This window comes from Synchiropus splendidus, chromosome 11, assembly GCF_027744825.2.
Source record: "Synchiropus splendidus isolate RoL2022-P1 chromosome 11, RoL_Sspl_1.0, whole genome shotgun sequence".
NCBI classification, from domain to species: domain Eukaryota; kingdom Metazoa; phylum Chordata; class Actinopteri; order Syngnathiformes; family Callionymidae; genus Synchiropus; species Synchiropus splendidus.
The window spans coordinates 15,173,778-15,186,500 of record NC_071344.1 but is presented as its reverse complement, the minus strand read 5'-3'; the positions used below and the strand labels follow the sequence as shown (position 1 = coordinate 15,186,500).

General features: G+C 50.3%; 2 protein-coding genes across 4 annotated transcripts in view; one reads left to right on the top strand and one right to left on the bottom strand.

Annotated features, from left to right (window-relative positions):
- The window catches only part of pigg (phosphatidylinositol glycan anchor biosynthesis class G), a 57,502-nt gene extending 52,013 nt beyond the window's left edge, over positions 1-5,489 (top strand). For all 3 annotated transcript variants that reach the window (XM_053879814.1, XM_053879813.1, XM_053879815.1), the window contains 2 exons: positions 3,728-3,973; positions 4,190-5,489. In XM_053879814.1, the coding sequence (XP_053735789.1) occupies positions 3,728-3,973; positions 4,190-4,204 (261 nt within the window). In that variant the 3' untranslated portion in view covers positions 4,205-5,489. The remainder of the gene's footprint in view (positions 1-3,727; positions 3,974-4,189) is intronic.
- Positions 5,490-9,716: 4,227 nt separating this feature from the next.
- LOC128767654 (transmembrane protein 271-like) lies at positions 9,717-11,232 on the bottom strand. The gene has a single exon (XM_053879842.1). The coding sequence runs from the start codon at positions 10,767-10,769 to the stop codon at positions 9,966-9,968; it is 804 nt and encodes a 267-aa protein (XP_053735817.1). The 5' UTR covers positions 10,770-11,232; the 3' UTR covers positions 9,717-9,965.
- Between the last annotated feature and the right edge of the window lie 1,491 nt (positions 11,233-12,723).

Sequence of the window (12,723 nt, the reverse complement as noted above, 5' to 3'; positions counted from 1 at the left end):
GCTGAGCAGGGAACTTCCCTAATGGCTCGGAACTTTGCACGAGTGAGAGCCTCTTCCTGAGGCTGTAACCAGATTAACCCGCAGAGAGCCGCCGGCTGGAGAGCCGCCAGACTCCTGAGAGCTTCCTGTGGTCAGTAGCACTGCAGCACATCCCGGACTTGGGATTGAAGCCGTGAGGTGCATGCGATTGGTCCGGACCACTCATCACATCCGTCCCTGCCAGTTTAGTGCCCAAGCTTTTAATCCAATGGCAGGAGTTTCCGTCTCCGAGCTGCTGCTGCTGCTGCTGCTCAGCAGAAAGTGAGGCTTGATGTGGACGCTAATGATCCGCTGCTCATGGAAAGCTTTCAGAGCTGTTGGCACCATCAGGCATCAGGAGCAGTGGGGGGTCGGCGCCGTCACCTCTGTGATTTATTCCAACTTTAAAGTGGAAAAATGAAACTTGGATCGAAGCTCGTGTCATTAGGGTGAGCAGTGAGATGAGTTCACCACAAACAAGTTTGATAACACACCATGGACAGACGGCATGGTGGTTGGTGCAGCAGAAGATCTAGCTTTCAGAGAGTCGGCAAGTTTGGACACTCTGGTGTCCTCCCACAGTCCAAAGCATACAAAGGTTAGTCAACTGTGGGGGGAGTCTCCCACTCACTAGCAGCAATAGGCCACGCCCCTTTGGTCCCATGATGGCAGTAAGTGGACAATAAAGAATGAGTGATTCCACATTGCATGACTCCTTCCAGAGTGATGGACAGTGATGAAGGGCGGCGAAGAAGAAAGTGCAGGCAGGGCGACCGTGACGGCAGCCTAGCAGCAAGATTGAAAGGAAAGTTGTGACAGATGAGGGGGCTGCCATGATGTGTGGTTTTGAGACTGGAGAGTCAGAGTTGGAGATACTAAGGTTCGCATTGGGAGCGAGTGGTGAGGACAACGGTCGAGGTTTACGTTGGAGGCAAACGTGAACTCAGGTCAGATGGTGTGGAGAAGAGGAGGAGGAAGACGACCAATGAGGTCCATGCTAACTGAGGATGAAGCAGATGCGAGTCACTCAAGGTTGAAGTGGAGGAGGCTGACTTGTGACTGACGGTAAAAAAGTCACAAGCAACCCAACAGATCAACTGAAAGCAGCTGGTGAATAAGCATCTGGCCCACAGCCACGCTGTCATCTTCTTGTATTTCTGGGAAACTGCTTTTTAAGAAGTGTGCGTCTCTGACTCCACTGTGACTGAGAGCCTTCCAGGAAGAGTCAGAGCACAGCACATAAATGTTGCAGGAGAACAACTTCCAAAACCTCTCTGGCAAAGTTTTAGCGTTGCACCGCGGCGCCGGATGTTTTCCTCCCACCTATTAAACTTGTCAGATTTACTTTGGTTTTAAATCGCGATCTGAATGTTTGCTTGTTTGTCGACTAACGTCTTTAGATGGGCGCACATTCATTCCCTCCATGGGGGGAGGGGCTTATAACTTCAACCCTTCATTTGGATTCAGTTCAGCACTGAACACAATTCTGCAGCAAAAGCAGAGGAGCAGTGGAGTCGTTTGGGGAAAGTAGCTTTCACTTTAGACTCATCAAACTCAGACTCTGACTCGTTGTAATCGCAGATGCCTGCTGAGAGAGTTCCTTTGATCCAGACAGACCTAATCAGTCGAACACAGAGCAGCTTTGTCTTCGACCTCACAGTCAAACACTCCTTGATGCCATCTCTTTGACAGGAAGTGGCTCTGACTCATGAGCGCAGACTCGAGTCTCGCTGACGTTGGACCACTTTTTCCAGTTTGTCCATACAATAACAGGTATTTGAAAACAAGTCAAGAACAACTAACAAAAGAGGAAGTTGATGCTTTTATTTTTGCAAACACTCCAAACTATGGTGAACAAAACAAAATATATGCTGATCTAGTCCTGACAGTGAGTCTTTTTGGGTGACTCATTTAGGAGGCAGAATCCTCCACATCTGAGGGAATAGACGTGTCTTTCAGAAAAGCTTGACAAAACTTGTCGGGAAGAAGTATCTGTAAATATATTTTCATATTCCGGTCGACCAGACCTCAGTCCACTTTTCATCTCCTTTGACTCTCACTGTGACTCTGCTGAAGGTGAAAAGGTGAAGCTGTTCCTTCGCCACATCCTCCTGCTCTGTTTGCTGATCTCATGGAAAAACCCCAAAGCTCCAGATGAGACCGCGGCAGCAGGAGTCCTGATGGAGGGATGAATCTGAACCCACTCTTCCTCAGTCCTGCCGCTGCTCCTCGTGTGTCACGCCATTATTCATCAGAGCAGCCAAGCCGCAGTGTTGGTCAGCGCTCGCCGAGCGCCAATGTTTGTTCTCCAAATTTACATTGTTCTGTGCGAGTGTGTGCGCCGGCCCTCTCATTAGATTTCCACCTCCAAGTTGGACCGGTTCCTGCTTCTCCTACTTCATCATCACGCCTCTGTGTTCTGGAGAGAGAACGCTGGGCCCTCGCCTGTTCCACTGTTATTTTTACTGAGACTGGAAGGCTGGTCCGACATCTCTGGCCCCACTTTTGCCAACCTGGGCTGGAGACTCTTCCCGCCGAGGTCATGTGACGCGTTTGAAAATCTCTCCGAATTTGACGGCAGCATCTTGATTTAAGGGAAGTGGACGGCAGCAGCTGGTTCCCCCAGATGTTTGCTGACGTTTCTCCAATGATCCACTTTCTTCTGCTGCCAACACATTTGAAATGAGCTGAGATTGTCTGACCGCTGTCTTCGGTGTGACGTCTCACTCTGTTTTTACTCCATGGACGCATCCAAACGGTGCCTTCAGGCGTCATTGAGTGAACCGTCAGGAGTTTAACCGTCGGTCTGCCGTCTTTTTTTTTGGCAGAATACAAATATAAAGACGTTTTTATTTGGCTCAGTCTCCTCAGTGGCAGAAGTTGATCGACGTCCAGACTGGAAGGAGCCTGATCCCTTCCAGAGTTTCCACCAATCCGCTTTGATTCATTTGAATGAAGACAAATGCTACAACAGGACAGTACGGCTGTTAAAGCTTACGAAGGGAGTTAACTTTACGGATCAGGAGTTGGGAAGGAGTTTTCTCCTGGGAATTATGTCGAGGATGAGGAAAGTTCCCGAAGTTAAATTTGCATATAGAAGATTCGTGCCCTGCGAGATCAGATTGTTTGACTGTGAGGCATCGTCTCCATCGCTCTCGCCAACACTGTCCTCCTGTCTTGACCCATTGAGAACCTCTTCAACTCTGACTCATTCAACTCTGACTCCTGAGTCTCTCAGCCACATATCATGGCAGCTACTATTCAGTAAAGCCTCCCTCTCATTCTCACTGCTGCCCCGACATCATGTTCCACCATGCCTGCACTCTCTTCTTCACCTGTCCAGGTTGATGAGGCTTCATGACACAGTGTCCTGATTTTCATAGGCCACCAGATGGCGCTGTCCGCTATCAAATGTTTGGACTTGAACAACTCATTCAATGAAACCTCACAATGTTTCTAAACCAAGAGCACCATCTAGTGGCCTCTGAAAATTAGGCCACTGTTTCATAATACCTCATCTACCCATCACTAACTACAGGAAAATCCCTGACCTGTTTTCCCTCCAGCTCACCTTGCCACCAACCTCCTCCATACACTCACTATATCATCAGCAAACATCAGAGACTCAGCAGCTGTGTATCATTTCTTCAGAAACACCTGAGCTGACTCCACCGATCCTGACCACCCGTCCTGTCCATGCTCTCCTCAGGAGTCCAGTCTCTGTAGGTCACGGTTGCTACTGTTTGGCTCTGCTGCGGTCCATTCCCGCCGCCGCCTACGTCGTCCTGGTGACCGTCCTGCGCTACCACCTCTTCATCTGGAGCGTCTTCTCCCCCAAACTCCTGTACGAGGCCATGCACCTGCTGCTGACCGCTGCGATCTGTCTCGTCTTCAACATGATGGAGCAAAGTCCCAGCTCCGGCTCGGAGTAGACCCCACAACCTCTGATGACAAGGTACTTTCTTGAGGGGTAACATCTGCCTTGTCTTTATTGATGTTTGGCTCCTCAACTTGTCTTCACCAATGCTGCTCCACGGAAGAACATTCTGAGTGTAGCGGCCCAGACGTTGACCCTGGAGTGGTTGACCTTATCCTCCTGAACTGTCTCCAGAACTCATCAAATCACATGAAATCCAGAACCAAAGGTGAGCTGTTCTCCTTTCACCTGCAGGGGGCGAAGCAGTGAGTCGTCCACCCAAACTCACCCGAGGTCCAGATCACTGACCGAACCCAGCAGCCACGGCAGAAACGACAAACTGGACGTGAAGCCTCTTTGTTTGCTGTGATGTCAAAGTCTTCGCAAGGACGACGCGTAACGCTCCCAGCCACTGGAATTTCAATGTCCCCCGAAAGACAGAGGAGATTTCTGGATTTACATTGGAATGTGGAGAAGTCAAACCGCATTGTCTGTCGAGTTGCAGTGAGGCGGAACTGGGGAAACAAATCTTGTCTTGTTTAACACAGATTTGCTGAATATTTTTTTATATATTTAAGCAGTTTATCTGGATATAATTCTGAATGATGAATGATACTGTGGCTGGGTTTCTGTACTTGAATCAGGTGTGTATTTTTCTCAAGAAATTTAAACCAGTGCAGAAATGTTCGTCGGCCACTTTCTCTGGCTGGTGGGGTTTGTACCGACAACTTTTCCTAAATAATGAGTGTGAATAATAATAATAACATATTTATATTGTATTACTATTATTTGTGATGTTTTTCTACCAATTCCAAAGAAACTTTTTTTCCGGTCATTGAACGCACCGTCAGAGCTTCCTGTGAGGAATGTTTTGTTTGAGTGTGAAGCAGCTGGGATGAGGATCAGCTCCCACCGAATTTTACGCTGCTGTTACCCATCTGAGTTGGTCATCTCTTACTATCAAACCTGAAACTGGTGAATACACGACACTTCAGCTGTTGCCGTCCAAGTTTTTGTTTACGATAGTTTAATCCCATTTACGGATTAAAATGTTCACAGTTCGTATTTTTGAATGTAGCCATTAGCACTACAATGATATTAAACTTGCATTGGCTGAAGTATCCAGCTATGTAATATTTGGGTTGAAGTACTGTTTAAGGCATGATTTTCCACCAGAGAGCGCCACCTAGCGAACTCTAAAAATGGAGACACTTCTTCTTCAGCTTATCATTGCAGCATTCGCGCTAGCAAGATCTGGATCAACCAGTCGGTCCCAACTGCACAAGAACCTCTATTCTAAACTATTCCAAGCTTCTCAAGTTCAGTCAAGAACCTTCACTCGGTGGAGGTTTTATGCTGTGTAAGCAATTTTCTGGCTTCTGTCCTAAAGAGAAATGCGCGGTGGAAATGTAGTTTCGTCTCCTACTGAAACTACTCTTCAATCTGTTTTTCTTTTCATGATGTTTTTTTCTCCATGACTCTCAAGTATGTTTGAGTTTTCTTTCTTCTCACTTGTGTCCACGTGTCACCTTGCTAAGTTCGCAGCAGAAATAAAACGGGATGTAAAAGCTGTTGCAGTGCATGATGGGACTCCACGAGTCTAGCTTTGGTTTCTCCAGACCTGAGGAGTCCTGAAATTGACCTGACACCTGGAGAGAGCCATCGATCCGCCGTGTTCATCTGGTAAAAGCGCAGCTCAGATCAGCTTCCTGCCCTCAACCTTCACACTCGGCTTCAGACCTTCAGACCCGTCCTCTCTCATCAGCCTCACTGACCACACGGTCGGCGGCGCCGCTCTCTTAAGACCTGCCAGCAGATCACCGAGGTTAATGGGCCAATCGGGTGCTGAAGTCTTGCTCCACCGGCTGCGCAGGATCTGTCCCACGAGAGGTTTTCACTTCCAGCACAGCTGAAGATTCCTGGCGTCAGGAGGTGTTCCGGTACCACTCCTGAGGTCAGAGCAGGTCAGTCCTCAGTGAACCAATCGGCTGTGGCTCTGCGCCGCACACCGAGGTTTCTCCTCCTCTGCTGAATGGCAGGAAGATGAATGCAAGTTTGGATGTGGCTCCGTCGGGAAACACTTCCACCTGCAGGAGGTATTGATGGATGCCGGGCTGCTCTGGCAGGCTTCCACCTATCACCTGCTCGCGGCTCAACCCTCCTCCCCCCTCAGTGTTGGAATGGAATCAACGTGATGTTGAACACTGAGCCCTGCTTCATGCCGTCGTTCATCCGTCCTTCAAACTCTAGTCTTCTCCTACATCGGCACCAAACACCAAACCTGTGGCAGCATAAACTCTGCCCCAGCTCCTTGGGGACACCCTGGAAAGTACTCCAGTCCATTACAGGACACAGACAAACTGATGCATGTTTCACTCAGAGGGAAATAAGTAGGTGATGTTGTGTGGCCGCGGCGCTGGGCACGGGTAATGATCGGCATCAGTCCGGCTCTCTGCGGCATCACAACTCACCTCACCGTCTCCAGTTTGCTTCCCTGATGTTGGTGTTAGCTGTTGGTGCCTGTTGTGCAGTGACAATCCAGGGGAGAGTTGCAGACTGCGACTCAGACTAGCGTCCACCGGTGTTCGCCACTAACTGTGCTCAGTGTGTGGCAGCAAACCCGAGTCACAGGAGATGACCTGCTGTAATCCACTGCGCAAGCAAGTCCAAACATCTAGTCATAGTTCACCTAGCACGACCCCCTGCTGGTTGCCTCCTCCAACAGCACCGACCAGCATGAAAGAGCAGCCGTCCAGTAGTTGAAAGGAGTGAAAGGGAGCGAGTCGGAATGAAGCCATTGATGAGTTGGCAGCGGCCAGTCAAAGACTCGGACGTTAATGATCCACACTTGTGTCAGGAAAGGCTCAGCGCTGCCTGATAAAAGCTACTGGAGCTTCTCCAGACACAACTTTCTCTGGCAGCTGCACACACAAGTGGATATGTGTCCAATTAGAGGCTTTTAGAGGATATTGACTTGGTGGGTGCACGAGTGCGGCCGCCGCTTCGTCCTTGACATGTCATCGCTATTCAAGAGAGAAAAAACCAGGCCGAGCGCGCCACGGTTCACCAGTATTTATGCCTTCGCTTCCGTGATGCACGCCGCCGTCACCCGTCCCAATATGTGCCGAGTCATCACTTGTGCCTCTGATGTTCTTCTCCCTGGAAGAAGTTTGAGGTGCAAGTCAGCGTTTTTCCGCTGCGTGACCGGAGCCAGCGGCTGTCATTACGCTAATGCACCAGCAGCGGATCCCTGGCGAGCAGAAAACCTCCCCCGCGGTCCAGGGAACACAGATCTGGAGATAATAGGCGCCGGCGCTACACCCTGCTTTTGTCAAGTGCGCCATTACTCGTCATTATCCGTCCAGCGGCTGCCGCTTCTCTGCGGGAACAAGCTTGTTCTCAGAGGCACAGAGTTCACTGGATCCTCAGAGGAGATGGAGGAGGCCACTCCACTGACAAAAAAAAAAAAAAAAAAAAACGGCTGGGTCTCTTTGATGAGGCTGCTGCCCCCGTGACCCTACTTTGTTAGCCCAGAGAGTGGCGGTGCATTTTCAGGTGCGGAGAGAAGAGTTTCATCAGTGAAAAGCAAATGCTTCGAATCTGAGTTCAATTTTCAGTTGATCTAACTATCATTATGACTAGGAGGCAGATTAGCAAGGCTAGCAGTTTCGTAGCAACAGCGTCTTCGCTTGACTTTAGCACCGACTGACATAACTTACTGAGTGAGTCAGTGATGGAACATTACACATTCAAACACATGTATTCTGCCCCAAAACCGGGTCTCATTGAAGGCTGTGCAAGCATGTAAGGGTCTTGTTTGCAAGTGTCTAGAAGCCGAGCAGCTGCGTCTCTAGAATCAAAGTGGTTCCACCTCACACCTCGTCCTTCAACTTCAACTCAGCTTGGTCACTGAACCAACCAGCAACACACCTGCATCTCACAAACCGCAGCTTGGAAAAACTCATCTTAACTTTTCACTGAAAAACCTGGTGACAATCGCGAGCAACAATTTTCAAAAAGCAGCTTGTGCATCTGTAACGCCAGTGTAATCGGTTCTGAGGCGGAGCATGGGCTGGAAAATGGGAACATGTTCAGTCCAATGACTCCTCATTTCAAGCGACTCTCAGGCGTCCTGCTCTTATAATAGGAAGATAAGTCGTGCTGTCACTGTGGGAGGCTTGTTTGTGTCCAGGTCAGAGGTCAGCAGGTGCACGCGGATGCCACCTTTCCTCTGAGAAAGTGACTCAGCCGTGTTTTTCCGAGGCTCACGGACACTTCAGCCAAAGCGGTGACCTTTGTTTCTCTGTGGCTGTTGAAGCTCTGACAACTTTATTTATTATCGAGCAGCACTTCTCAGGCAAACAGAGAAAGGGCTTCAGGGGTTCTGTGAACATGTAGAGCACATGAGTGACTGGCGGATGATCAGATTGGGTCAGGGACGAAGAATCGGGTCTCCTAACCCTAATGTGGCCTTCACAGCAGCACAGAACTTGCACCACTTTTTGGGTAGGTTGTCACGTCTGTTACACAGCTAGTCACCATGTTTGAGTCACGTGACCTCTGCGAGGTCCAGGTCTCAGCCACTCTTCTGTTCTGCACCCCAATCTTGGTCCTCCACAGCAAACCCTTCACCTTCTCCAATCACCCCTCCATGTCACCTCACTGGTCCCTCTGTCTCAATCACTTTCTCCTCATATTTGCCTCCAAACCTGAGCTGATTCACTCCTCCTCCTCTAAAGTTGGATCAAAACCAAAACCAAACCAACATCACCCGTCCCACAGCAGCAGCTCCCGCTTGCTAATATCATGTTTTTCCTCAGCGTCAACCTCTCTCCCACATCTACTGGGGTTTCTCCCTCAGTCTGGAGATGATCCTCCTCTCTGATGCAACCACCTGCAGTATTTCACCATGCTCTGTGGTCGAGCTACTTTTGAAGGGCACCAGTGCCGAAAGAAAAGTGAATCTGTAAAAACTCAGCCGTCTGGCAGGTGGATGAGGAGTCCACAATTAAATTCCTCAAAGGGCCACATTATATATTGACACCGGCGTGAGGGGCCGTCGAACCACATCGACAGGACACAATGAATATTTAACACAACTTCAATTTTGCTCATCCATTATGATAAAACAGGAGCACTTAATGTGTGCTATAGGATTTTATTTACATTTTATTCCAATATAAAATGTAAATAAAATGCTCAAAAAAATGAAACTTTTTAAGGACCTACTATATTGGAAATTATGGCTAAAGCAAAAATGATATAAAGACACTGAAATTACACTGTGAAAATGAGCAACACCCTTTAGAAGAATACAATTCAAAAGGGAATAATATCTTCAGTAGTTTTGCTCCTGAGGGCCACGTAAATACAGGTAAAGGACCGCATGTGGCCCCCAGGCGGCACTTTGTCACAGGCTCCTGGTGATACTCAAGTACACACAGCAGTGCGTCATATGGCGATTAAACACCGTTGGATTGAATGAACCCTTCAGAAGCCCCGGTACTTGGACTCGATTTGACTCGCAGCAGAAAAGCGGAGGGAATGAGGTGAATATCAGGTGCTAGTTCTTGTGTGTCTGAAATGATCCCGTAGAAAATAACAAGTGACATGAGATCATTGAGCTCGTGTGATGTGGATATAGATTTTCTTCACACCTGAGAAGTTGTCGGCAGAAGCGACAGAGAGCGGGAAACTGCGCTTACGCGTCAATAGGAAGGAGAAAAACAAAGCGGACGATTTAAGCTTTGGTGCGATTGAATGCTTTATAGAGGAGCCCCACCTTCGCGACTCCAACAGAGTCACAATCTTTCTCCACGACTTTGACTCATCCAAACTTTGCGAGACAAATCACTGCGGTGCTGTTCTCCAGCGACTCACCAGAAGCGCGTCTAAAGCTCCGGGTGAGACTAAACACGCTCTTTATTCACAGGTAGAAATCTCGACAGCAAACGAATGAGAAGAAGGTCGATCGGGAAGCAGTTCCGAACTGGTGCCGGCGGATCCGAAGTCTGATTGTCCGAGCGGAGGATCAGGAGCGGCTGTGCGCGGCGCTCGCGGCGGGGAAGATGTCCTCGTAGGCGGGCGGGAGTTCGCTGGGCAGCGGGTAGGAGAAGGGGAAGCAGTGGTTGAGCTCCGGGTCCGAGGACGCGTATCCCGGGAGCTCCACCGACGGGTGTCCGGCGCTCCGCACCTCCGCTGCGCCCTCGTCAAAGACGCTAAACACCGCCAGGTTGATGTAAGAGACGGGCTGCAGGTCCGCGCAGGACGAGTCCCGCTCCTCGCGGAAGAGAATGGCCCGCGCGCTCTCCCGCTCAGCGCGCCGGCTGCGCGCCAACTGCGCCGCCTTGTAGCGCTTGATGATCAGCAGGTGGATCAGCCCCAGGACGCACTCCAGAGTGCTCAGCACCGTGGACAGCACCAGCCCGCGCTGGTAGCCCCGCAGCCGCTCGCACGCGGGGGTCACCAGCATGGACTGGTAGCAGTAGTGAGAGTACTTGCGCTCCACCAGAGCCGCCGTGTCCCCGTCCACCACCGCGCCGGAGAAGGCGGTCAGCACCCCGAGCAAGAAGACCACAACTCCGAGGAGGAAGAAGTTCCTGCAGCCGGCTCTGTTGGTGCAGCACAGCATCGCGGTTCCGAGCAGGACCTGGCCCAAGCCCACCAGGATCCCGGAGTAGAAGGCTCCGGCGGCGGCGCCGAGATGGAAGCGCTCCTTGACCGCGGAGCCCAGGGAGACGCACCGTAATCCCACCACAACTTCGCCGAGGGCGCACACGAACAGGATCGTGCTGGAGAAGACGGTGCACAGTCCTTTCCCACTCAGCTTCATCATATCCCGCCGGTGCCGCGCTCGACCCGCCGCCCCGCTGCCTCATCCTCCCGCGTCTCCTCTGGAAGTGCGCTCACATCGGGGCATCATCTGCCGGCGGGTCCTCCGGTTCTCAGAGCGGCGGGTCCGCGGCGCGGTGGCGTCGCTGCCGCATGTCCGCCGCCTCACGCGATCAGTAAATATTTAATAAGCGGCACCGGCTGTGGCGTCGATAATCCAAAAGCGGCGCAGAGATCACTTCACTGCGCGGTTCTCTCCCTCCTGCTCCTGCTGAGAGGAGCTGCAGACTGACGGGAGGGGGGAGGCGGAGAGGGGCCCCTGGCCACAGACCCTCATATCACTTGACGTCAACTGGCGCATGAGAAGCTCAAACTAACTGTTGATCCGGCGAGCACAGAAAAGCTGCAGCGTCAGTGGGATGCAATCTGAGTTCTCATTGGAGTCATGTGATGCGGCATGGTTTCTGAAAGTCCTCTCAGCGGCATGAATAACGGAGTGTGGCTACGGCATCAGGACGCTCTCAGAATCAGGTGACTGGAGCCGTAAAAGTCCAATGAAAATGAATGGTTGGCTCAGAAACCAGAGAAGTAACCATCTGATCCGAGAGGGAGTGAGTCACGGCAGCTGTGTGGGAGCAGAACATGGAGCCCCAGGTCTTTAGAAAGGCGACTTCATTCATCTCCACGTGAGTCGGTGGGCAGCACAGAGTGTGAACACATCATCACCTGCTTGATCTATGAAACAGACGAAACGCAAAGCTGCGTTTTTGTCAGTAGACTGTAATTTTTAATCTCATTTAATCGCACAGCAGAGTAATATGTTAGATGCAGCTCATCCATGCAAGAGTTAAAGTCAAGTTAACTCAACTCAAGATAACTCAACTCAACTTTAGTGTGATAAAATGAGATAAAAAATTGACAGAACTAGTTTTTAATCCATCAGTTTGGACTGTTTTTGATCTGAAATTGGGGTCTAATCCCAATTTTGAGGCGATCAAACAGCACATCTCATAAACTGTGGCAGTCACATGACCCCAAGTTTGAGAAGAATGTGGTGACTAAATGAAGCAGACACGTGGGCCGACCTCGTCCCTCCATTTATCACAATGAGCCGCCTCACTGAGTGGAGTGTTTCTGTGGGGTGATTCACGATTTTGCACAGGTTTGCAGACGACACCGAGCCCCGGTGAGTGATGGGCAGATTGATCGGCAGTCGCACCGGCGGCGTGTGTGTCCGTCCATCACACACCCCCAACCACCCCAGCAGCATACATGTCCTCCACATTTGTGATAAAGAACCCCACAGCCTGGTTCAGAGGCGACAAATAAACTTCTCAAACTAGCTTTAGTTTAGCAGTGAGCAGCAGCCGACGCCGCACACATACTGATGCCCGGAGGTTTCACAGTCCTGGTGATCCACAGTGAGGACAGCATCCATAAACCTCATAGTGTTTGCTGCTATTTACCTCCAATCTCTTCACTTGGTGCTGTGGCTCCGTCTGCTGTTGCCAGGTGCAGTTCTGCAGCAGCTGTGACATCGCTGCCTGAAAACCTCCCAATGTAAAGTGATCTCTGGCCAAAGCTGGAGGACACACAAGTGTTTCGGGAGAGAGGTGGCAGTTTAACACGTCCAAATCATTTCTTTAAAAGTGATGCCTTATCTGTGTCGAGGAGTGGAGGTAAAGGCACGTCGGTCAGCTCTCACACTGTCTTCAACGAATACTATACCAGTGTCTACCTCGAAACTTCCACTATATAGAAACAGCTACCTGTAAATCCCAGACTATAGAGCGCACCAAAATATTAGCCACACCCACTGAATTTAAGAAGGAAAAAAGCTGTTGTTCAACCAGAAGCCGCAGCGGTCTATAAGCCGTGGGCACAGTGGTGCTGTCTGCGCCGTAGAAAGGCTTCAAAATGCATGCAATGCATGAGGATCACTTGTAAACTAGTTTGAA

Coding starts and splice junctions, on each gene's coding strand:
- LOC128767654 (XM_053879842.1), bottom strand. CDS start 10,769: ATGATGAAGCTGAGTGGGAAAGGACTGTGCACCGTCTTCTCCAGCACG.